Here is a 27,886-nt window from a genome sequence, read left to right as displayed (position 1 = left end):
TGCAGCCACATGCAGAAATCAACAAGGAATCGAAAATTATTAAATCTGTGACAAAAATAATACCCGCTCTGTCTAAACGATACCGTTTGATCAGCTGCTCGTCATCAAACAAATCCAGGACATCCTTCCGCTCCCTGAACGTTCGCGCACGTTGCTGCTGGCAACTCCTAACCACTTAAGACACCTCTGAAGGTTTCTTAAATATCGTGGAGAGTTGAAATGATTCTTAGACTTAAGAAAGTTGATAAAAAGCTTTTATTCTTAAGTTTGAGAGTAGGACTAAATTTTGCATATTCTCAGGACTTAAGTGTAAAATGGCACTCTAAGACGCTTGATAAATACGGCCCCAGACGCATAAGATTTAATCGGATTTAGCGATTAGGAGTGACAGATTGTTTGGTAAACGTATAGCATATTCTATATGTTATAGTTATTTGAATGACTCTTACCATAATATGTTACGTTAACATACCAGGCACGTACTCAGTTGGTTATTTATGCGTCATATAACATACACTTATTCAGCCTGTTGTTCACTATTCTTTATTTATTTTAAATTGCTTTTCAAATGTCTATTCTTGGTGTTGGGTTTTAGCAAATAAATTTCCCCCAAAAATTCGACTTATACTCCAGTGCGACTTATATATGTTTTTTTCCTTCTTTATTATGCATTTTCGGCCGATGCGACTTATACTCCGGAGCGACTTATACTCCGAAAAATACGGTATACAGGGTTTCCGCGAAGCATTAAAAAGCATTACAAGTCATTAAATGGATTTTGCGAAAATTAGGGTCTTAAATGGCATTAAAAGCAATGCTCAGAGGCATTAAAATGTAATACAATTTGTAGCACTTGGCCTATAGTCAATACATCAGTCAATCAAAGGATACATTAAAATGACCCTAATAACGTTATCGGTCATTGATAAATTGCCACGTCGTCAGTGTGTGTCTTTTCTTCCGCTCTGGCTTTCAAACTGGATATGAGAGGTGTTGCAAGGTCTGAAAGCGAGAAAAACGCTGCCTCCATTGCGGCACTCCGCGTGACAGCAATATCAAACGGCTCTGTGGGCCAAAACTTTGGGGAAGCTGAGCTTGTTTCATACACGACCCCGAGCTAACTTCAGGATTCAAGATTTAAGATTCAAGATTGTTTAATGTCATATGCACAGTTAAACAGACAGTTTGCCGTACAATGAAAATCTTACTTTGCTAGTCCACCCTTCAACAAGTCACACGGTACTTAGCTAAAAATAAAAATAAAAAATAAAAATGTATATACAAGGCACAGTAAGTAACATAACATTATTGCACATTCTGATTGACAGTCAACAGTATAAATATGGAGGTGACATTTGGTCACAGCAGCAGTTAAAGTGTCTTTAGTGATCAAAGGTGAAAAGTGTCTACAATGATGGTTTCACAGTTCGGGGGTGGTCATGGTAGCTGTCTTTTGGGGGACGGCGTGGCGAAGTTGGGAGAGTGGCCGTGCCAGCAATCTGAGGGTTACTGGTTCAATCCCCACCTTCTACCATCCTAGTCACGTCCGTTGTGTCCTTGGGCAAGACACTTCATCCTTGCTCCTGATGGGTCCTGGTTAGCGCCTTGCATGGCAGCTCCCGCCATCAGTGTGTGAATGTGTGTGTGAATGGGTGAATGTGGAAATACTGTCAAAGCGCTTTGGGCTCCTTAAAAAGGGGTAGAAAAGCGCTATACCATAATTTACCATTTTTGTTCAAAAAGAAAAGTAAAACGGGGGGGGGGGGGGGCTAGCATTCACAAGCTAGCATTCAGAAGCCTGATGGCCTGTGGGTAGAAACTGTTTGTCAGTCTCGTAGTCCTGGACTTCAGGCTCCTGTATCGTCTGCCTGATGGTAGGAGGCTGAAGAGACTGTGCTGGGGGTGTGTACTGGCCTTTATGACAGTGGTCCCCAACCACTGGGCCGCGGCCCTGTACCGGTCCGTGGACCGATTGGTACCGGACCGCAGCCGCACAAGAAATAAAAAAAAAAAAATGTTTTTTAATTTATTTTTAAAAAATTAAATCAACATAAAAAACACAATATATACATTATATATCAATATAAATCAATACAGTCTGCAGGGATACAGTCCGTAAGCACACATAATTGTATTTCTTTATGACAAAAAAAGAAAAGAAAAAACTTTTTTTAATTTTTTTATTTATTTACCCCAACCCCCCTCACCGCCCCCGGTCCGTGGGACAAATTTTCAAGCGTTGACCGGTTCGCAAGTACAAAAAAGTTGGGGACCACTGCTTTATGATGTTGTGTGCTCTCCTGGTGGCCCTGGTAGAGTACATGTCCTGTAGTGAGGGGAAGGCTGCTCCTGATATGTACTGAGCAGTTTTAATCACTCGCTGGAGTGCCTTCCTGTCCTTAGCAGTGCAGTTTCCATACCAGACCGTGATTGAGCTGGTAAGGACACTCTAAACCGTACTTCTATAGAAGTTGCTGAGAATTTTGGGTGGCATGCCAAATTTTCTCAGCCTTCTTAGGAAGTACAGTCGCTGCTGGGCTTTCTTTATTGTTTGTTGGGTGTTGTGATCCCAGGTGAGGTCCTCGCTGATGTGGGTCCCGAGGAATTTAAAGGTTTTCACCCTGTCCATCTTTGTCCCCCTTATGTACAGAGGTGTGTAGTGGGTACTCCTTTTCCGTGGGTCAATAATCATCTCCTTGGTCTTGTCTGTGTTCAAGGAGAGATTATTATCCTGACACCAGGCCACCAGTTCCGCTACCTCCCTTCTGTACGCTGCCTCAGCTCCCCCGGTGATCAGTCCGATGACCGAAGTATCATCTGCAAACTTGATGATACTGGTGTTGTTCTGGGAGGCCACACAGTCGTGTGTGAAGAGGGTGTACAATAGGGGGCTCAGCACGCAGCCTTGGGGGGTCCCTATGCTTAGAACCTTTGTGCCTGATGTCTGGTTGCCGATTCTGACTGACTGGGGCCGGTTTGTGAGAAAGTTCAGGACCCAGTCACAGAGAGCGGTGTCAGACCAACAGTGAGGAGTTTAGCAGTGAGTTTTTGTGGGATGACCGTGTTAAAAGCAGAGCTGTAGTCAATGAATAATAGCCTGGCATAGGTGTCCTTGCCCTCTAAGTGGGTGAGGGTGGTGTGGATGACGGTGTTGACTGCATCCTCAGTGGACCGGTTCTGCCGGTAGGCAAACTGTAGAGGGTCCAGTGTGTCTGGATGGTCTTCTTGATGTGGGAAAACCCCACTATGAGTGGATTGTTTCCTCTATGAACCCCGCCATGTTTCCCAGCAGACTCTCTGGGAGGGGATCACTTGTAAAAAAGGATACAATTTCTTTTGATACAGTACATGTTTTTTGTCCAACAGGACATTTGTGTACCACTCAATGTTTAAATACATCTTTGGAACAATTGATGCTTTTAAAGACAGACACATATCTTCAAGGTTGAGAAGTTTCAGGCCCCCATATTCATACTCTTTGTACAAAACCTTTCTTTTAATCTTTTCTGGTTTGCCGTTCCAGACAAAATCGAAGACCCTCTGCTCATAAATCTTAAAAAAGTTTTGTGATGGAGCTGGTAATGACAAAAACAAATAAGTAAATTGAGGAATAATTAACGAGTTGGCAATAGACATTTTACCATACAAGGTTAGGGATTTACCTTTCCATAATTGCATAATTTTGTCCAGCTTTCTTAGTCGATTATCATAATTTACTGAGCCTAGATCTTCCAGATTTTCTGGGACAACAACACCAAGTATGTTAACTGGTCCATCTGTCCACAAAACAGGCACTTTGCATTCCTTTCGAAAGGACGTTCCCATTAGATTTCCGATCCTTAACATTTTACATTTATCATAATCAAGCTTAAGGCCAGATTGCTGTGAAAATATGTCCAAAAGATTAAGAAGGTTCCGCAAACAATGAGGAAAAATCTTATCTTTGTGAATCAGCCTTTTCTGACATGAACTTCATCAAGAACAAACACAGAACACGCCTCACTGATGCACATCTGCAAGACTCACTCAGAGTTGCAGTGTCAAGTTACACACCAGAGTACAACACACTAGTTAACAGCATGCAATGCCAGGCTTCCCACTAACTGACAAAGAAACAGATAACAGATTTGGTGTCCAGTTCAAAGTGTGACATGATTTAAAAATTTAAAAGTTTACTTTTGTATTTTACATGAGTTATTATTTGTACAAACATGGTGCAAAGTAATTCATGATTTGTTAAAAAAATGTTAGTGGCTAGCTAGTTAAAATGGGATATTGTGATTTCACAAGACTGTCTTAGAAGTGATCATTTGAAAATGTTCAATTTGAAAAATGTGCACTTAGAGAAAATATAAAAATAAAGTGTTGCATATTGATATCTATCTGTTTCTATATATATTTATTGTGAGAAATCATTAAGATGATCAGTGTTTCCACAAAGATAAATATCATTAATTATTAATAATAACAGAGTTAAAGGTAAATTGAGCAAATTGGCTACTTCTGGCAATTTATTTAAGTGTGTATCTAACTGGTAGCCCTTCGCATTAATCAGTACCCAAGAAGTAGCCCTTGGTTTCAAAAAGGTTGGTGACCCCTGCTCTAGCCTTTAGCCTAGCATGTAGCCCTGCTCTCTTGCCCCGCCGCCTTGTTGTTGTTGCTTTGTGGTTAGCTGGCTCTCGTCGTAGCAGAAAGTTGAAGTCCGTCAGACTATAAGTGAGTTCATGGTGAGCTTTTCCAATGTCCAGAAGTGCATCTCTGTTATATCTCGCGTGCAAAAACTTTGCATTTAGGATGCAAATTAGTACTATAATAAATAAAAAACGTAACTGTTGTCGGGAGGACGACGCAAAGACGTCAGCCACGGGGGGCGCCATCTTACTATAACTTGGCTGACATTAGCAACTGTCTTGACGCATGGACCTTACGTGCCTTACAACAGCCACAACTCGTATTCTCTGACATTTCCAAAGTAAATGAATAATAGTTCCTTTAGCTGCCTTTATATTTAATCTGCTATCTAATGTAGCCATTTTAAACAATTGAGAGGGTGTAAAATGCAATCTATTCAAGATGTTAAATTGACTCAGTTTATTTTTAATACATTGAAAGGGCTTTATTGGCATTTTCCAAATATAATTTCATGACATGTTTTTTCTAAAATGTTTCAATCAATCACTCATTTCCAAACTTATGTATTATTTGTATTCATAGTATAATTTTAATTTATTATTCCATAAAACCTTTGAAATGTTTTGTTTAAATTGTATCCTGATTAAAAAACATATTCTTCCAGTTTGTGGCTATTATAAGTCATACTTTGAGAGGATATGCATATTTTAAAGAGATAACATGCAAAAAAAAAAATACTTCTGGGTATATTACATTGAACGACTAATCAGAATTGGAGGTTTATTTAGAGGGCTTAAGTGCATCCATCCATCCATTTTCTACCGCTTGTCCTTCTCGGGGTCGTGGGGGGTGTTGCAGTCTATCCCAGCTGCATTCGGACAGAAGGCAGGGTATACCCTGGACAAGTCGCCACCTCATCGCAGAGCCAACACAGATAAGTGCAGTTCCCCTTTAATAATTTGGATTGAAGGTACAGTGTGATAATTGACAGACGGAACCATTTAATTGGCTATTGTCTACGGCTGGTGCACTAAGTCTGAAACACCGGATGCTACTATAACAAAATAATAATTAAAATGAATACTCGGATGAAACAGACTTGCGAGCCAATAAAAGATAATAACAGTTAATGTAAACTAGGGTTGTCCCAATACCAATATTTTGGTACTATTTCAATACTTTTCAGTACTTTTCAAAATAATGGGGACCACAAAACAAATATCTTTTTGGCTTCATTTTAACAAAAAATCTTATGATATACACATGGTAAATGGATTATACTTGTATAGCACTTTTCTACCTTCAAAGTACTTAAAGCATCCATCCACTTTCTACCTCATGTCCCTTTTTGGGGTCGCGGGGGGTCGCTGGAGCCTATCTCAGCTGCATTCGGGCGGGAGGCGGGGTACACCTTGGACAAGTCGCCACCTCATCGCAGGGCCAACACACTTAAAGCAATTTGACACTATTTCCCAGGGGCGTCACTAGCTTTTAAGGACAGGGGGGGGCTTAGCCCCCAGGAGATGCACAGGATGCGAGCGAACGTAGCGCACGAGCACAAAACTTCACTGGGTTTTTCCTATATATATATATATACATATTAAGTCTTTCATACGCCCTGTGATGTGGTGGCGACTTGTCCAGGGTGTACCCCGCCTTCCGCCTGATTGTAGCTGAGATAGGCTCCAGCGCCCCCCGCGACCCCAAAGGGATTAAGCGGTAGAAAATGGATGACAGGTTATATGATTATTTATTTAAACTCATATTCGGGCCACTTTATAATGAAAATGTCGGCATGTATTTGTAAAAAAAAGAAAATAAAAAAATATAAAATAAAATATAACACCAAATTATTTAGGGGGGCTTAAGAATATTTTAGGGGGGCTACAGCCCCCCTAAAATAGGCCTAACAACGCCAATGCTATTTCCACATTCACCCATTCACACACACATTCACGCCTAATGGCAGAAGCTGCCATGTAAGGCTCTAACCACGACCAATAAGGAGTAAGGGTGAAGGTCTTGCCCAAGGACACAACGGACATGACTAGGATGGCGTGATCTGGGATCATGCTATTGAACGAACGGGCTCAGGTGCTGAGAGCAATGAAGAGTGAAACCTCTTGTACCCTGTTTGAAATTTAAGAGACAAAGAAAACAAACACAAAAACATGGCAATTTATCAATTCAATTCAATGACTTATTATTGTCCCAGGCCTAACCACAGGTTAATAAAGGGGAACTTCACTTTATTGAGGGCGGGGGGATTTTGCCTTTTATTCACAATTATTATGATGTATGTTTTTTAATTAATTCTAGCTCGCAAATAAATGCAAGCGAAAGTGCGCTTACAATGGAGCCTATGGGAGGTCCTCTATTCCGCCCATAAAGCCTAAATAGCCATCCAAAAACTGCCAACAACACTGTATTTACATTTTGTGACTTGAATTTGAACCAGCTATTGTTGTTATACAGGTATATATTGTTATTATAAGTGCTAACGCAGAAAAACTATTTATAGCGGCGCCATGATCACAGAGAGCTAGAGCTTGTATGACTATGTTGACATCATCGGCTGGTGAGCTGCTTTCTCGTCTTGGTGCTCAGGAAAGTTTATTCTAAATCATAAATAATGCCTCTCACCTATCGATGTGAAATTAGTTTTATTATGTATTCATTATGGGAGGTGTTGGCAAACTTTTGAATCAAAAGAGCCATTTGGGCCCGTTTCCACCAAATCAAATCCACTTGGGTCCACAAAACCTGTTTGATCCCTATATTGAAGTTAATGCTACATATACAGTTTCCTTTAACGTATTGTCACGTTACGTTCCTGTTTTGTTCTTTTTTCCCCCCATATTTTGCATGTTACTGTTGCATTTTGTTACTGTTTTCTTTTCTAGTTTTCCCTATTGTTTACCTAGGTAACGACACATACCTGTTGCCACCCAATAATTTGTCAAAAATTGATTTTTGTTTTGTAATGGCTGTTGTTGTCACCAGTGTTAGGCAAATTACTATATATATAGAAATAAAAAATAGTTATTAGTTAATACAGGGAATGAAACAGGGTATTGCGGGATTACATGATTATTGTTAAATTATTTCCTCATTGTATTGAAAGTTGTGTGCAGTTATTATGTAACGGCATTATGCCTAACACTGGTTGTTTCCTTCCATGTTTCTCCTTCCATGGTTCTGTACTTTTGCTCTATACTATCTAGAACTTGTTTATGGTGCTGCATTAAGGCGAGGTCTGTTGCTCCCATCCAAATCTTCTTGTGTTGCGTGACGTACACATAAAAAAAAGTCCAATCTTGCATAGCAGCGACTGTAGGCTGTATTCGGTTGGCTCTTAGTACTGGTCCTGTGTTGATGCGATTCAATCATAAGCATACTGCTTACCTTTGCAAAAATGCCTTCTTTGTTTGCAAGTATTGTAACAGCACCAATTGCAATGACACCTAATCCCTCTTTCGTTACCATTGTTTGTTAGCAACAAAGGAAGCTACCAAGCTAAATTATGACAAGCTTCTCATCAGAAACCCCCCTTAGAAATTGAAAGGCTCATGTAGAATTTTGAAACATTTTTGACGGTACCTCAAAAGACAGCATGGTGACCACAGTACACAGAAACCTAAACTAGCTGGAACCACAACACAGGGATAAAACATCTGCATGTGCCTCCTTAACCGCAGGTTGCAGACTTATACCCTAGAAGAAGTAATCGAGAGGGGGACTTCAGCGCTTGTTGGCAACGACAGTGAGACCTGAAGATTTGTGATTTGTAAGAAACTGTCGCCCAGATCTAAACCCGAGTGGTGTTTACTTATTTGACATTTTTGTTCATCATAGATTGTCCAATGTAAACACTATGTTCAACCATAACCATATGTGCACCTGGCACCAGGACAATTGGGCCGCAGTTGATCACTAAACTGCGGCCCAACCAACTTTGTGGTTGTGTCGTCGAACTTGCAGTCCCATGTTTTGAACACTCTGGTTAGGAGAGGGGCAGAACCAATCACCAGGTTAATTGGCTCCCATGGTAAGAGAAGATGCCGGTCAGACCTGACCGGCCCAAATGCATTGTGAGGGTCTGCTGGGAACGGCTGGCAGAGTCTCCCGTCGGAGAGAGTTTCCATTCCCACATCCAGAAGAGCTTCAAACATGTTCTGAAGGAGTCTGAGTGGGCCATGTTCTGTGCCTATATTATCAATGCGGTTGATCAGTTGGTAGTTGGTGCCAGTAATTCCAAAACCCGCTGGTGGACACCAAATATGAAGGATGCTGTCAGGTTGAAGAAAGAGTCTTATCGGGTCTTTTTGGCTCATGGAACTCCGGAGGCAGCTGAAAGGTATCGACAGGCTAAACAGAGTGCAGCTTTGGCTGTTGCCGTAGCAAAAGTCAGACATCGGAGGAGTTTGGAGAATGGAGAATGATTTCAAAATGGCTTCGCAAAGATTCTGGACCACCACCCGCTGCCTTAGGAAGAGGAAGTGGTGCACTGTCAACACTGTGTATGGTGGGGATGAAGTGCTAGTGACCTCGACGTTGGATGTTATGAATTAGTAGAAGGAATACTTGGAAGACCTCCTCAATCCCAACTACATGTCTTCCTTTGAGTAAGCAGTGACTGGGAAGGGAAGTGAAGTAAATTATATTTATACAGCGCTTTTCTCTAGTGACTCAAAGCGCTTTACATTGTGAAACCCATTATCTAAGTTACATTTAAAGCAGTGTGGATGGCACTGGGAGCAGGTGGGTGAAGTGTCTTGCCCAAGGACACAACGGCACTGAATCAGGTGGCGGAAGCGAGGATCGAACCTGGAACCCTCAAGTTGCTGGCAAGGCCACTCTACCAACCGAGCTATGCCGCCCCAATATTGTGGTGGGCTCTCCTATCTCTGGGGCTGATGTTGCCGAGGTAGTTGAAAAGCTCCTCGCTGGCAGGGCCCCAAGGGTGGACGAGATCTGGATGCTTGGGGCTGTCGTGGTTGACAAGACTCTGCAGCATTGCGTGGGCATTGGAAGCGGTGCCTCTGGATTGACAGACAAGGGTGGTTGTTCCTCTCTTTAAAAAGGGGAACTGGAGGGTGTTCCAAAAATCGTGGGATCACACTTTTCAGCCTTCTTGGTAAGGTCTGCTCAGGTGTACAAGAGCGGAGGCTATATTGAACCTCGGATTCAGGAGGAGCAGTGTGGTTTTCGTCCTGGTTGTGGAACTGTGGACTAGCTCTATACTCTCGGCAGGATCCTTGACCTAGGCATGGGAGTTTGCCCAACCAGTGTATCAGTGTTTTGTGGACTTGGAAAATGCATTGCACCGTGTCCCTCGTGAAGTCCTGTATGGAGTCCTCTGGGAATATGGGGTATCGGACAGTCTGATTGCGGTGATCTACTCCCTATATGATCGTGTCAGAGCTTGGTAGTCGGACCCATTTCCAGCAAGGGTTGGATTTCACATTGGCTGCCTTTTGTCACCGATTCTGTTCATTACTTTTATGGACAGACTTTGTAGGTGCAGTCAGGGCGTAGAGGGGTTCTAGTTTACGGGTGAGGGAAGAGAAGATCGTTAGATCTACAAATGGATCGATGCGGTGATGGTGTGGTGCGGTGATGCGGACTCTGCACAAGTCCGTTGTAGTGAATTGACGGTCAATCTACATTTCTATCCTCACTAATGGTCACAAGCGTTGGGTTCACAGACAAAAGCGAGCCCAAAATTAGCTTCCTCTGTCGGGTGGCATGGCTTTCCCTTAGAGATTTGGGAATGGCTGGAGTAAAGCTGCTGCTTTTCCACATCGAGAGAAGCCAGATGAGGTGCCTCGGGCATCTGGTTAGGATGTCCTCCGGGAGTTGTTAGGGCACGTCCGACCAGTAAGAGGCTACAATGAAGACTCAAGACACGTTGGAGTGACTTTGTTTACAGCTGACCTGGGAAAGCCTTGTTATGTCAACTTTGTCAATGTCCTTCTGTCGACCACCTCTTCAATGCTGTCTAGTGGGCAGCAGAGGATGGAGTCAGCTCCCCTAGTCAGTGTATTAAGTCTGTTCCTGTCTCTGACCATCCTGTCCCCACCCTAACAAATGATGACATACAGTAGAACAACGCAGAAGCCAAAACAGTGTCATAAAAAGTGCGCAGTAGTGACCCGCATACCCCAAAGGACCTTGGTCTTCTCAAGAGGTGTAGGCGACTTTTCTTGTACAGGGCATTTGAGTTGTGTCCAGTTTGTTGCTGTGGCGAAAACCCAGGTATTTAAATGAATCTACTATTTCTATCACTAATCCCTGAATGTTGAGCGGTGTGAGTGGTAAATTGCTGAGTCATGCGAAATGAGAAGAGCTTTGAAGTCAACCAGCATGACAGAATATATTGCCGAATTAGTCTTATTCCTCAAATTATTTGGTTTCTTCTATTTTCACACAGAAATGTGGAGTTCTAGTTCCCATGTTCTATCTTTAAAGGCCTACTGAAATGAATTGTTTTTATTTAAACGGGGATAGCAGATCTATTCTATGTGTCATACTTGATCATTTCATGATATTGCCATATTTTTGCTGAAAGGATTTAGTATAGAACAACGACGATAAAGATTGCAACTTTTGGTATCTGATCAAAAAAATGCTTGCCCCTACCGGAAGTAGCGTGACGTAGTCAGTTGAACATATACGCAAAGTTCCCTATTGTTTACAATGATGGCCGCATGAAGTGAGAGAGATTCGGACCGAGAAAGCGACAATTTCCCCATTAATTTGAGCGAGGATGAAAGATTTGTGGATGAGTAAAGTGCAAGTGAAGGACTAGTGGGGAGTTGAAGCTATTCAGATAGGGAAGATGCTGTGAGAGCCGGGGGTGACCTGATATTCAGCTGGGAATGACTACAACAGTAAATAAACACAAGACATATATATACTCTATTAGCCACAACACAACCAGGCTTATATTTAATATGCCACAAATTAATCCTGCATAAAAACACCTGCGTGTTTGTTATGCTAGCTCCTAGCTCCTCTGCTAGCTCCTAGCTCCATAGAACACGCCAATACAATTCAAACACCTGATCAACACACACAATCACTCAGCCCAAAAGACCGTTCACCTAACCCAAGGTTCATAAAGCTTATATATTTTTAAAAAGTTACGTACGTGACGCGCACATACGGTCAAGCTATCAAATGTTTAGCAGCCAAGGCTGCATACTCACGGTACCTGATATTCAGCTGGGAATGACTACAACAGTAAATAAACACAAGACATATATATACTCTATTAGCCACAACACAACCAGGCTTATATTTAATATGCCACAAATTAATCCTGCATAAAAATACCTGCGTGTTTGTTATGCTAGCTCCTAGCTCCTATGCTAGCTCCTAGCTCCATAGAACACGCCAATACAATTCAAACACCTGATCAACACACACAATCACTCAGCCCAAAAGACCGTTCACCTAACCCAAGGTTCATAAAGCTTATATATTTTTAAAAAGTTACGTACGTGACGCGCACGTACGGTCAAGCTATCTAATGTTTAGCAGCCAAGGCTGCATACTCACGGTACCTGGTATTCAGCTGGGAATGACTAAAACAGTAAATAAACACAAGACATATATTTACTCTATTAGCCACAACACAACCAGGCTTATATTTAATATGCCACAAATTAATCCTGCATAAAAACACCTGCGTGTTTGTTATGCTAGCTCCTAGCTCCTATGCTAGCTCCTAGCTCCATAGAACACGCCAATACAATTCAAACACCTGATCAACACACACAATCACTCAGCCCAAAAGACCGTTCACCTAACCCAAGGTTCCTAAAGCTTATATATTTTAAAAAAGTTACGTACATACGCAAAAAAAAGTTGCGCACATACGGTCAAGCGATCAAATGTTTAGAAGCCAAAGCTGCATACTCACAGTAGCACGTCTGCGTCTTTGTCATCCAAATCAAAGTAATCCTGGTAAGAGTCTGTGTTGTCCCAGTTCTCTACAGGCGTCTGTGTATCGAAGTCAAAAGTCCTCCTGGTTAGAGTCTCTGTTATCCGAGTTCTTCCATCTTGACTGCATCTTTCGGGAATGTAAACAAAGAAGCGCCGGCTGTGTACTGTTGTTGCTGACTACGTTCGAAAAATACGTCCATTTCGCACCGACAACTTTCTTCTTTGCTTGCTCAGCTTCCTTCTCCATAATGCAATGAACATGATTGCAACAGATTCACGAACACAGATGTCCAGAATACTGTGGAATTATGAAATGAAAACAGAGCTTTTTCGTATTGGCTTCAATGTGGAAGGCATACCCGTGTTCCCCGGTCTACGTCACGCGCATACGTCATCCGCAGAGGCGTTTCGAACCGGAAGTTTAGCGGCAAATTTAAAATGTCACTTTATAAGTTAACCCGGCCGTATTGGCATGTGTTATAATGTTAAGATTTCATCATTGATATATAAACTATCAGTAGTAGTGGGTTTCAGTAGGCCTTTAATGCAACTGTTTGCCATATGCTTTGTGCCTCTTGTATACTATGGTATGATTGTGGTCATTTCAGCTTGTTTTTTAGTTATGTGGGAATGTGTATACTGTAGAAGGAGTAAATGCTTCTTGCTAATAAGATAAAGCTAACTGATAACCGAAAACTACAACTTTCTACTGCTATTTGCTATGGTTATCCTGCCTTCTTTAAGCACACTTGTACACGAAGGCAGTAAGTTCAACACCTTCCGCTCATCAAAACTCTGAACACCAGGTTGACTGATGGAGGCCAGGTTTATTGACAATTGCAAGGGTGAAACTGTAAGACACATACATTGTAAATGTAAATGCATGAATTAAATGAACTTAATAATGTCATATCACAGACCACAGATTATCAAGTATTCCATTTGAATTAAATCTAAGTTTAACTTTGTCACACACCACTGTATGTGTTGTTATGATTAATATTATCAGTGACAGGTGAGCTTTCTACTGTTTTAAATTGTCTTAAGTAACAGTACAACAAACGTCCACTAGATGGCGGCAGATGACAACAAATGAAAGTTAGCCGACCTGAACAGGTAATGCAATCAGAGATGGTCTAACATCATAAAACACACACATTTCGCAGCTAAATATGACTCATTGTGTACTATAAACATTAAATATGGGTACATACCAACGATGCCACTAACAGCATAAGATATGATAGTTGTTTGCTGAGAAACACGAGGAGTGAAGCGGAGTTGTGCGCACCTGTCTGAAATCTTTCCGGAGTCTAAGCATGTGACCTATCTGCGGGTTTCTTAAAGGTACAGCTCACTTAACAGAACCAATTGAAATGACTTGGAAATAACACACACTGAATAAAGTAATCTTAATAACTGAGGCAGAACAATGGTTGGTAATGATTTAATGTATTCAACACTTGTGATTACTATGATCATCAGAAATTCAAGAAGATCAATATTTTGGTGAACTGCTTTGACCATTTACTGTTGACACTTACTGTTGATACTAACTTCTAATGTCAATGACGTTATCCAAACAGTTTTATATGGACTTGAATTACTTGTCAATGATTAAATGATTTTGATAATGATTATGATATGTTCCTCTAGATAAATACACCCAGCTGAACCACGCGCTCTTCAGTATGAATGGACAAACTGGTTACATTCTACAACCTGAGCTCCTGCGCTCAGAAAACTACGACCCTTTGCGGGAGAAGAAAGAGCTCAAGTACAACATCCTACTTAAGGTACTGTAGTGGAAAGTCCAGGTTGTCAATGAGAACCAAAGTAGATTTAACACAAGAGTTTTATTTTACTCATAATCAAATGGTACAATGGTTGGGTTGAGTTGTCGAGCACACAGAAAGTTTTCCCCCGGGCGCGCCCGACAGCATGGAATAATCGCTACCAAAACACTCTCTTCGTTTGACTTTATCCCTTTCTTATCTCTCTTGTTAGTGCGTCAATGTCTTTTTTGTTTTCCCTATCTGTTCCATAACAACTCGAATCCTTTAGACAGTCAACACATTCTGTAGACAGGTTGGCATGACTTAAAATTCACTTTTGTCCCACACCCGGCCGGGGACACAGAATAGAAGATAAATCAAAATGAGCATACATTCTTGACAGACATGAAATAAAGGTCAAAGGTCAGAAATTCTACTACATCCCCGGTCCAGGGTCTTAAGACCCTGGACCAAAACAATTTCTGATGTAGACCACTAAGTTAAATCTCTACCACAGATAGAGGCAAAAACCTCAATGTTTTTATACGAGGCAAAAATTCCATCTATGACCCTCCTTCAGAGCGATCGCTGTTACCAGCCTGCAGTAAAACCATCTCACAGAACACAATTACTGGCCTACCCTTTTATTTAGTAAAGGAATAACAAATACTTTGATCATGAACATCATTGAACATAAATAGATGAATGTATATAGACTTATGACTGTAAGACATTTGCAAAAATATTTTTTCCGGAATTTGCAATGAATGTAGATACCAATATTGTTAATTACCAATTGATTTTGAACACACAACTGAATTTCGTATGAGTCCATGTTCGATTAGTGCTCGTATAGATGGCTCGGTGGTGCCTCAGGCTGGTGACCTGCCGACACCTCGTTGGGCTTTTGGCTGCCTTGGTGAAGAAAGAGATCCACTCAAACAGTCTGTATCTCTTTGGGGTGTGGCTCAGTCCATTGAGCAGACTGTTCAGTGGCCAGTGCGTGCTGGCCGAAATTGGGGAAAGCTGAGATAAAGTTTGGGGTCATGGGGGCTTTGGTGAAGGCTGGGGCAAAGTATGGGGCATTGGGGCTTTGGTCCAGGCCCTCGGCTTGCTTCAAAGCCTCCACGCTACTTCGGCACTCCCGACACCTCCTTTCCACAGCTGCTGGAGTCCTGATGGACGCATCGTTGCTGGCTAGGTGTTTTCTCTCCTTGGGGTCCTCCCAGTCAGGTATCGGGTGTTGGTCCTGGATTGGCTTTGACCGTGCCCCTCTTACCGAGTGCAAGGGAATCTGGGGTGGCTGCTTTCATCCTCAAATCTGCACAGAGGAACTGGCACACAAATTCTACATTTTGCAAACTTACCATTTTGGTCTCATGGTCTTTCCGCCTTCCTAGGAAGCTGCTGGTCCTGGGAAGTGCTGATCTTGTGACTGAAGATGATAACCTGTTTTCTTAAAATGGGTGCCGTTGTTTGACCTAATCTTTTTGGGGAAACCATGTCGGAATATTAGATCATTCACAAAACATTTAATTACTGAATTGGCATTCTCCTTTGAGGTTGGGGTTGCTTCCGCCAACCACTGCACTTGTCAATCTAAATCATTACGTTCCTTTATCCTTGTACCGGATTGATCATATCGATTAAATAAAACCTCAACACGCTCAAACTTGACCCAATCCAAACTCACCTCCCCCCTTTGTCCCTGAAACAGGGACAGTGTTAGTCGTAGTAATAGTAATAGTAATAGTAGTAGTGGTAGTAGTAGTGGTAGTAGTAGTAGTTTCAAAAACATCCAAGAAAAAGAAAAGGCAGCTGACAGTCAAGTGCAGCAAGAACAGAGGCGGAGGACAGGTCATGTTTGAGGTCACTGTTCGCTTTTGCAATAGTACTTTGATATTTTACAACACCTAGTGAATTATTGTGGCCTCAATAATTCACTAAATAGTTGTATTTAATTTAGTCTATCTATGATGGGACAATGCACAGAAACATTAAGTTCAGAAACAGATATGTTCTGTACCAGATTATATCTAAATAGCTACTTTCCATCTGCAGTCCCTGGCTACCTAAATTAAAGGGATCCAAAAATCAAGCAATAAAATTATGACACTAATTAATCATAATAAATATATACATTCATAATAATCAATAATTAATCAAAAAATAATCATACTGTAGCATGTAATCAAATTTAGGAAAAGTCATAAAATGCCCCTTCATGGACACATTCTTAATATACAATACAACCACACCTTATTTAAATCATCACACAAAGACAATACATGCTCTTGTTCACATCTGTCATCATTCGTAACAACAACCAAGATTTTAACAGCCATACCTCACAATTTACAACAAAAATGCTCTCATGGATAAATATACTACACATTAAGTTGATGTGTCAACATAATGCCCATCTTAGTGACCGTGTGAGCAGCCTTGATTGCTCCAAAGCCACTTTTTAACTTCAAATTTTCTATTCCTTTTGTTATAAGGCTAACTGGTCTGTACATGTTCTGGTCTTCTTTATTTCCTGCTTTATGGATTTAATTATAGTAGCAGTTTCTCGACGTGGTAGGGAAAGGGTTTTCCGTTATTGATTTATTTATCAATTGTTGCTATACGAGCAATAATACAATCCTTATATGTTTTTAGGAAGATAGTGTCCAACCCATATATATATCTCTAGATCGTGAGTCTGATAATGCAGTGAAGATTTTGTTTAACTTTGTTTCATTTGTTAATTCTAAAATTAGTCCATCCTGAATAAATGACAATTATTTGCACTGATTTTGAGGGACTTTTTATTCAGGGTTTGTACAGACTGGATGAAATGTTCATTAAAATTATTACTTATGTCCAGACTGTCTGCGATAGTAGCGCCATTGATATTTAATGTTATAGTGTTGTTTCTTGTTTGCTCTCTTTCCGTAAGTTTGTATCTGGTTTTCCATAACTTTCTAATGTTCCCTTTTGCAGCTTTGATTAATTCTAAGTGAAAGTCAGCCTTAGACTTCCGCATAAACATTGTAACTTTGTTCCTCCAAACTTTTAAAATCATACGATCTGTATTTAGACCTGTTTTAATTGCTCTTTTCAGAGCTGTCTTTATTAGAATCCAAATTGTTTTATTAATCCAAGGTATTTTTATTTTAGCACTCTTCTTTCTTGTTTTGTATTAGTGTATTTACAGATGATCTCTTTGATTTTTGTCATCCAATTGTAATTATAGTACGACTGCTTATCCTTTGTATCATTGTAGAAGCCGTTTATAATATCCTTAAGTTTCTTTCTACGCGTCTTATTTAACCAGTCCAGATTAACGTCTCCCATGACGTTACTTCTTTCATACTATGCTGTTTGAGGATGTCTGAAAATGAATCGATAAAAATGGCTTTAGCTGTGGTCGGTCGGTATACTACAATTACCTTGAAATACATTTCTGAGGAAAATGTAGTTTAAATTTTAACATACTCAAATTGATCTACTTTTAATGTTTTCCCTTTCATAAATCATAATTCCTCCCCCCTTTGTCACTCGATCTGTTTTTTCTGTAATGTTGTTCCCCGGGACATTAATTAGAACGAAAGGTGTTGTGGGTTTTAACCATGTCTCTAAAAGACAAGGTATCCCAGATTATAGTCTGACATTAACTGCTGTATTTGTTCAGTATGTTTCCTGTGGTAGAAAGTTTAATGATGCAGACACGTTTGTTACTGAATACTTTCTACAGACTTCTGTCTCTCTGCGACTTTGTGTATGTAATAAGCAACTATAAATATTTTATATGCTTAAATTTGTTATTTTAGCTCAGCTGTTGTGTAGCTGCTAGCTCCTTGTAGCCTACAGCAGGAATGTCCAAATTGCAGCCAATAGCTATGTTTTTAACAGACAACCGAAATAATTAAAAATGTGGTATTTGCGTATAGGTCCAATCAGCGGCAGCTACGCCCTGTTTTATCATTTGACCTAAATTTTTGGTTTCGTAGGCAGGACAGAGAGCAAAGGAACAATGTGGGTCATTAGTTGTCCATCTTATACCATGCTAATTGTTGTAAGGATAGTTCACATGAGCGGCCATACCTTGAGTCCCACCATATGTAAGAGTCAAAAGGCTCCTATTATGAGTCGTCTAATTGGTGATCATACACTTTGGCGGTTTGGGTGGCAGGGCACACGGACGCACCTCAGTCAGCCAGTGCTAGGACAGTTGGAGCAGTCCCCGTCCTCCATTCGTTCCTGGGAGGCGTCCCCAGTAGTGGTCAGCTGATGTCGTGCTGTCAGGCAACATCAGGAAGTTCCTTCTGTGCGGTATTAAATTGTCAGGGCACAGTTCGTAAGCAGGTCATTACAAGGTGTGTGCAGGTTGACCACAAAGGAATGCTTCAAAGTTTGTGTTGAACATTGTCCGTTGACACTTATGTCCAGCAGGGGTCTGTTTGTATCCTGCTGTTCGTCCTGCTGTGGGCGTCCTCTGTCACACCTGTATTTTTTGTGAGCATGTTCTGGCTACAACTTTGGAGCTTGTGTTGTTCAGAGAAGTTGGCAGTCCCCCGGCTGCATAACAGTTTCCACCCTAGCTTGACCTAGGACATCTCCGTGACTACCACCCAAGTCCGTCTGTATGGTTTTACGTTTTGTTGAGGTTTTTTCCCTCCAGAATTTGGAACTCAAAACATGTACACCCATCGTTTTCATATCCTCTCGGTTAGTTCAATTTTGCATATCACGTTTTAAAATCACAGTCTTAACTATCCCATTAAATGTCAATCAATAACCATAATTCAAAGATTATACGTACTACTTCATGTGTATTTAAGTACCCTTTTAATTCACTTAAAGATTATCTATAAATTAATTTAAACTATCATTTGTCTATCAGTAGGCGCGAGCAAGCTGTCATGCTTGCACTCTGACCTCCCGCTGTGCGTGATACTCTCCAAAACAAAAGAATGTATTTATTCACGTTTCTCCTTATCTTTCAGCTAAATCTTTTAATCTTTTAACTTTTAACGTCCGCACTGTTTTTATTTTTATTGTCTGCATTTTAATTTTGCTTTTAGTTTCTTTATTTCACTTTGTTGTCTGTGAAGCACTTTGAGTCTACCCTGTGCATAAAAAACGCCACACAAACAAAGCTGCCCCGCCTTGCCTTGCCTGTCTCCGACTGGTTATCCAACCTAGTCACAACAAACACACAAGGCCATGCTCTAAGCGCCAGGCCTAATCACACTTCTCCTCTTTTTAACACTTTACATATGGGCTCTTATTCTAATTATTAATGTAGGCTGTTATTTCTAATTATTATTCAACACTATTCACAGCAAACAGTTGTAAAGTTATAGTTATTCGCATTGTACTCTCAAAATCTATAGCTAACTGAAAGCTGTTGAGATTTGGTTTGCCTCTTTCATCTCAGTGGCCTAGTGGTTAGAGTGTCCGCCCTGAGATCGGCAGGTCGCAAGTTCAAAACCCCGGCCGAGTCATACCAAAGACTATAAAAAATTTTGGGAGCCAAATCACCAAAAATGATTCCCGGGCGCGGCACCGCTGCTGCCCACCGCTCCCCCCACCTCCCAGGGGCGATCACGGGGATGGGCCAAATGCAGAGGACAAATTCCACCACACCCAGTGTGTGTGTGACAATCACTGGCACCCCAACTTTAACTCTAACTTTATTCTGTCATGCCATTATCCTCTTCTAGCTCAACATCCAGAAGTATGGTGTACTGCAATGTCTAAATAAAAATATAAATTACTCCAAACTAAAATGTCAGACTGCACTTTAAAGTTACCTGACTTAAACTTACTTTTATTAAATTGATTTCCAAACTAACCACCACCACAGCAGACATCTTCCTCAATCCTATCCCAATACTCCCATAAATTAAAAGTGTTTCACAATAGTGGTTAAGTAGTTGTTTTGAGTAATAGATCTCAATATGGGGAAATTACTAAGACTAAATCACAGCCAGAAAGAGTCACTTGTGGGGTTCCACAAGCCTTGTTATTGGGACCTAAGCTATTTATACTTAATCTAAGTTATCTTTGTTCAGTATCTAATAAATTAAATGTATTATGTTTGCAGATAATACAAATGTATATTGTTCAGGAGAAGACTTGAAGAAATCGTTGAGGAAATCGAGGTCGCGTTGATTCACCTAAAAAATTATTTAATATTAATAAGTAATCATTGAATGATAACAAAACTAAATTTGTGGTGTTTAGTGGTGCAAAGTCAAATTGTGAAACAAAAATTAAAGTTGAATCAAGTGGAAATTGACAGAGTATATAACTACATCCTTGAGAATAGTAATTGATCATTAATATGTTGGAAGCCGCATATTGAACATATTAAAGAAAAATATCCAAATCTTTGCCATTCAGTATAAAGTAAAACACATGCTGAATAAGAAATGTCTGCATATGTTATCTCATTCATTTATTTTTCCATATGTAGTATTGTTTTGAAGTTTGGGGAAATGTTTATAGAAGAAATATAGACCCAATACTTAAAATTAAAAGGCTCATTTCAATAATACACAAAGCATGCTACTATAATCATACCAATCCATTTTTTATAAGTCATAATGTGTTTAATATTCAGATAATCTATTTTTAAAACAATGGCAATTATGTTTCGAGTAAAGAACAACAGCCTTCCAGTTTGTATTCTTAGCTCATTTACATTATGAAGAGAAAACTATCATTTACGGGGGATATTGATTTTTGAAATAGGTCAAGTAAAATAAAAATAAAAACACAAATGTATTTCAGTTTTAGGAGTTAAATGATGTACCATCCTCAGTGATGAGCTGAACACATGTAGTTTTTTGTTATGGTTTTGGAGACCCTTGAAAAGTAAAGTTTTTTGAACATTATAAAATATAGTAACAATTACTTTCATCTTTTAACGTTGATGTTCCAGGTAATTTAATGTTCAGTAAATGTATATCATAGGCCAATACAAGCTTTGGCTTCCGCCTATTCTTTTTTCGGTCATTCTTTTTCTTTTCTTTTCTGTGTGTAAATGTGTATGATTGTTAATATGTCTAATTTACTGTTGAACTGCTCACACAAATTGGTTGATGGTTGATTATATGACCAAAATAAACTTATTTCATTTATTCATTCATTATCTATCGCACTCATAGTTTTATTCCATTTTGCATGTAATTATTCCTATTGATTTCTTCCCATTTCACTCAAACAACTAAACAAACAAATAATTAAACAAACTTGCAGCTAACCACAATCAACAGCATACCATTTACGAATACCTTCATTTGTCACTTTCTTATCTTTTCCTCACTTTCGTTTTCCTTTATAAACAACATCCTGTATCCATCTCTTCCTTACACTTCACACAATGTTTCTATTTTCTGTTCTCCTAGAAACCATTCACATAACGTAAGGTTATAAACATCCTTTTCCCATATTTTCTCAAACCATCCTCTTCACCCACAATCTTCCTTCACCTGCTCTCTCTTCCTCTCTCTCACTCTCTCTCCTTCTCTCACAATACAAACACAATAATACAAAATAATCAGTCTTATAAAATAATTTTAGCTTTAGATATGATTTAGGGCAGTGGTTTTCAACCTTTTTTTTTTTTTTTTTTCCCAGTAAAATAAAGAAAGAAAATACAGCATAATGTCATCATTTTCTGATTTATTAAATTGTATAACAGTGCACCATATCGCTCATTTGTTGTGGTCTTACTTGACTTATTTGGACAACAAAAAAATATAAGAATAACTAAAACTTTTTAAAAATTAAACAAGTGATTAAATTATGATAAAGATTTCTATACATATAATCAATCATCAACCTTCTTTGGATATTGTAATAGAGATCCATCTGGGCTCGTGAACTTAATTCTAAATATTTATTTTGTTGAAGTATTATTCTTCTATAATTATATTTATAAAGGATTTTGAATTGTCGCTATATTAAAATATTTAAAATCTCAGGTACCCCCCTTTTTGTCCGGGCGGAAACACCATACCCTCCTTTGAGAACTACTGGTTTAGCCTATAAAAAATCCTTTGTCCCACACATCATTAGACTGTACGACTCCTCTTTGGGGGGGCTAGGATGACAGGGAATGCAAAACAATAAGAGTACAATACTTTTTCATAACACAGTCGCTAATGCCTAGTTTCTTTTGTTATATTCTTATTTTACTGTTCTCTTTTTATTTTCCTTGTAATATTTTTCTATTTTGTTTCCATTTATACCCTTATTAGTTACTTTTTACTTTTTACTTCTTCTTCCTGAGGGAACTCTCCTGAAGGAATCAATAACGTTTTATCTGTCTATCTATCTATTGTTAACCCGAGCACAATTCATGACGTCATGCTCATCTTGCAGACAGTTATTTCCATTTACTTTTATTCTTTACATGTAATTCTACATGCACCTTTATTTATCACTTTGAAATTTGCTTTCTTTTGTTATTTATTTCAATTATTGTTTTGCTGTTAGCTTACGTTCTCATTCTTTGTCTATCTTCTGATTGGAATTTGTTTAACGCTTCTCTACGTTTTGTTTTGACTATGGCACTGAGTGTTGGCGACTCTTATCTGTACTTCTTCAGACTACATGTTTCACAGTTTGCACAGATGTTTTTTAGAAGTTTTAGAATATAAATTAAAATTTTACTTCATCGTGATTATTCTTGAAATAATCAAAATGTCAATATAATTAAATAATCATTTTACCTTTATTAAATTTAATTCAATTTTATTTAATGTGTTTGCTATATCATTATTAATTCAAAGCTACAATGTGTTCTAATCTATGATGTGCGTGTGTGTGTGTGTGTGTGTGTGTGTGTGTGTGTGTGTGTCTCAATTTCCACACAGGAACTGGATGGATCAGATAAGCAGCAAGGCTGTTCAATACAGTATATTACGCACATAATTAATGACTAATGAATTTACCAATGCTTAAATGTCCCAGTCCAAATGTATGTATTGACATTTAAATGTTTTATTATTCATATACAGTATATTTTATTTTTCCTATTATCAAAACCAACCTGTCAGCCTTCTCTTCAGATTGAGTACAGCTGTCCACTATATATATATATATATATATATATATATATATATATATATATATATATATATATATATATATGTATATATATATATATATATATATATATATATATATATATATATATATATATATATATATTTTTTTTTTTTTTAAACTAGCTCAATGCTAATCTAATCCAATGCTATGCTAACTCAATGCTAACCTAGCTTAATGCTATCGTAGCTCAATGCTATCCTAACATTGTCACTCCTCTTCGAACCAAGTCTCGTGCAGCTGTCACTTACACAGCCTCGTCACAATGACACACTCTTATCTCAAAGTGTCTCCCAGCTGAGCTTCCTTTTTCTTTTTTATGCGTCACACACAGAGAATTCACCAGAGAGCGAGAGCCTTTTTTCCGTATTTATAGTTTCAATGCCTTCTGACAATTATAATATCGCACAGTCACAATCACCAGCACAGTTAAAAACAAATAAAAATGACTGGAATTCGCTCGCAGCGCCAAAGAGGGGGAGTACTGGGCTTCCCTGCTTAGGCTGCTGCCTCCACGATCCAACCTCTTGATAAGCGGAAGAAGATAATTATATGGATGGATCATTCACTCATATGTTTTCTGTACATAACTTTGTCTATTTTCTCACAAGCACACACATTTTGGACAATTTCCCAGTTTGCAGATCAGCGGGGCTGTGAGAAAAAGCATGAAGGGAGGTTGTGAGAGGGGGGGGGGGAGGAAGGGGGGAATTAAACCAGATAAGAAACCAGGTGTATATATATCTAAATGTACCAACATAAACTGACTCACTCAATACACACACATTTCAGCATTCATCATTATACACACACATTTATAAATTACAATACCACCCCATGTCCGGACAAATATAAACAACTAATGCACGCGTGCTTTTGTGGAATCGGCCGTCTCATATCACAAAAACCAGGTTCCATCATTGCTCATACAACGGCGATTAACCCGTTTCATTGGAGCAGCACCTGCGTTATCCTTCCTGACCAACACGGATAATCGGCCTAAGGCGCTGTAGAATCACCAGGAATCACCCAACAATCCTACAGTACATCGTGTCTGGTCAGTCCATATAGTTTCACCAAGGCTTTACCATATGGAGCCCTTAACTCTATCCATCTATACTGCAGCAAATTTCCAAATTCGTGACAACTTGGCTCAGTTGATCTCCTTTACCGGAGTCACTGAACGATCACCTTATATCAGGCTTTTTACCCGGCTGCAGTTTCCACATAGACAGATACGTAGGACCTTCATAGACGTCATAAATTTGTGTGGGCCAAATGTCACACCAGTTAGCCAACCTTGCCTTAAATTTTGCTGTGTCCAACTCCGGCTAACCTAATGTACTTGCAGAAAAAAGCATCCTCTGCCAACAACGACAGAGGATGAAGAGGTTAAAATAAATTTTTCGTCTCACATCGTCTATGCTTCAAAACACTCCAAACCACCAAAATTCTATTAACAATCCCCTTATAGCTAAAAACAAGAAATCACAAATTTTCAACAAACACACAGACAAATGATCACATATAAAACAACTCAATCCAACCAACACATGCCCCAGTCTAGGTTGTTTTTGGAGAACCTGCTAGGCCTATCTTTTATGAAAAAAAATAATTAAGTTTTCGTCTTACCGATCCCGTTTCTCTTCAGACAGACAACTTTTACACAATAAGCAAAATAGCTTACCTTGTATTAGATGCGCGCGTGCAAGCGTTGTCTGCCTGAGAGAGAAGCCGGGAGCGGATGTTGACTTGCAGAGTTCTGGACCATCCTAGTTCGTGACGCCAATTTGTGTAGTGGAAAGTCCAGGTTGTCAATGAGAACCAAAGTAGATTTAACACAAGAGTTTTATTTTACTCATAATCAAATGGTACAATGGTTGGGTTGAGTTGTCGAGCACACAGAAAGTTTTCCCCCGGGCGCGCCCGACAACATGGAATAATCGCTACCAAAACACTCTCTTCGTTTGACTTTATCCCTTTCTTGTCTCTCTTGTTAGTGCGTCAATGTCTTTTCTGTTTTCCCTATCTGTTCCATAACAACTCGAATCCTTTAGACAGTCAACACATTCTGTAGACAGGTTGGCATGACTTAAAATTCACTTTTGTCCCACACCCGGCCGGGGACACAGAATAGAAGAGAAATCAAAATGAGCATACATTCTTGACAGACATGAAATAAAGGTCAAAGGTCAGAAATTCTACTACAGTACGTTTTATATGCAAATCACATTTCTTCTTCCTGTATGTTCCCATGTCAAGTCCAGCCACTTGCACTTATTCTGTGTCTTTAACTTGTTGGGAGGATGCTCAGACTTTCCAATCATACCTACACCACATTTAGGAGTCCAGCAAGCATTTGTGATTAAAATCCAAATCACGTGAACGAGCGCATCTCATCTTAGACGCTCCCTGCATGTTTTGGCAGCATGCTACCCACAGGGGGTGCAGCAAACAGGAATACTTATGAAAGGAGGGATTCAACAGTACTTCTTATATGTACTAGTATAAGAATCAGAATCAGAATTAGAAATACAAACCCTGTTTCCATATGAGTTGGGAAATTGTGTTAGATGTAAATATAAACGGAATACAATGATTTGCAAATCCTTTTCAACCCATATTCAGTTGAATGCACTACAACAACATATTTGATGTTCAAACTCATAAACTTTTTTTTTTTTTTTCAAATATAATTAACTTAGAATTTCATGGCTGCAACACGTGCCAAAGTAGTTCGGAAAGGGCATGTTCACCACTGTGTTACATGGCCTTTCCTTTCAACGTCACTCAGTAAAAGTTTGGGAACTGAGGAGACACATTTTTTAAGTTTCTCAGGTGGAATTCTTTCCCATTCTTGCTTGATGTACAGCTTAAGTTGTTCAGCAGTCCGGGGGTCTCCGTTGTGGTATTTTAGGCTTCATAATGCGCCACACATTTTCAATGGGAGACAGGTCTGGACTACAGGCAGGCCAGTCTAGTACCCGCTCTTTTACTATGAAGCCATGTTGATGTAACACGTGGCTTGGCATTGTCTTGCTGAAATAAGCAGGGGCGTCCATGGTAACGTTGCTTGGATGGCAACATATGTTGCTCCAAAACCTGTATATACCTTTCAGCATTAATGGCGCCTTCACAAATGTGTAAGTTACCCATGTCTTGGGCACTAATACACCCCCATACCATCTGTGATGGTATGGGGGTATGGGGTATGGGGGTTTCAACTTTGCGCCTATAACAATCCGGATGGTTCTTTTCCTCTTTGGTCCGGAGGACACGACGTCCACAGTTTCCAAAAACAATTTGAAATGTGGACTCGTCAGACCAAAGAACACTTTTCCACTTTGTATCAGTCCATCTTAGATGAGCTCAGGCCCAGCGAAGCCGACTGCGTTTCTGGGTGTTGTTGATAAACGGTTTTCGCCTTGCATAGGAGAGTTTTAACTTGCACTTAGATGTAGCGACCAACTATAGTTACTGACAGTGGGTTTCTGAAGTGTTCCTGAGCCCATGTGGTGATATCCTTTACACACTGATGTCGCTTGTTGATGCAGTACAGCTTGAGGGATCGAAGGTCACGGGCTTAGCTGCTTACGTGCAGTGATTTCTCCAGATTCTCTGAACCCTTTGATGATATTACGGACCGTAGATGGTGAAATCCCTAAATTCCTTGCAATAGCTGGTTGAGAAAGGTTTTTCTTAAACTGTTCAACAATTTGCTCACGCATTTGTTGACACAGTGGTGACCCTCGCCCCATCCTTGTTTGTGAATGGCTGAGCATTTCATGGAATCTACTTTTATACCCAATCATGGCACCCACCTGTTCCCAATTTGCCTGTTCACCTGTGGGATGTTCCAAATAAGTGTTTGATGAGCATTCCTCAACTTTATCAGTATTTATTGCCACCTTTCCCAACTTCTTTGTCACGTGTTGCTGGCATCAAATTCTAAAGTTAATGATTATTTGCAACAAAAAAAAATGTTTGAACACCAAATATGTTGTCTTTGTAGCATATTCAACTGAATATGGGTTGAAAATGATTTGCAAATCATTGTATTCCGTTTATATTTACATCTAACACAATTTCCCAACTCATATGGAAACAGGGTTTGTACTTTAATAATACCGGAGGGGAAATTAAGATTTTCAGCACAATCCCATTCAAGAGTAGACAAACATTACAGGGAGACAGAACAGGATTGCTGACGGGTCTGCCAACTTCCGGCGCCCCTTACAAAAAAGGTGAAAAACAGGTCAATGCTGGGGGGGTGAGAAAAAAAATTCAGTCTAAGCCTGGGCCCCTGGAGAGGGGGTCCAGACTGAGACCACGGGGAAAAAAAACTCATAGCCATAGCACACCAAGGGCTCTTACACACCAAGGGTGGGTAAGAGGGAAACATCAAAGAACATCAAAGAACATTA

The 27,886-nt window shown here is 39.7% G+C and overlaps 1 protein-coding gene across 3 annotated transcripts in view; it reads left to right on the top strand.

The window, feature by feature from the left end:
* plcg2 (phospholipase C, gamma 2) overlaps positions 1-27,886 on the top strand; it is a 189,044-nt gene that overhangs the window by 149,983 nt on the left and 11,175 nt on the right. For all 3 annotated transcript variants that reach the window (XM_062022352.1, XM_062022351.1, XM_062022350.1), the window contains exon 29: positions 14,239-14,378. In XM_062022352.1, the coding sequence (XP_061878336.1) occupies positions 14,239-14,378 (140 nt within the window). The remainder of the gene's footprint in view (positions 1-14,238; positions 14,379-27,886) is intronic.

Source organism: Entelurus aequoreus, linkage group LG16, assembly GCF_033978785.1.
Source record: "Entelurus aequoreus isolate RoL-2023_Sb linkage group LG16, RoL_Eaeq_v1.1, whole genome shotgun sequence".
NCBI lineage: Eukaryota > Metazoa > Chordata > Actinopteri > Syngnathiformes > Syngnathidae > Entelurus > Entelurus aequoreus.
Note: the sequence above shows the minus strand (reverse complement) of the source record. Positions and strands in the feature narration are given on the sequence as shown.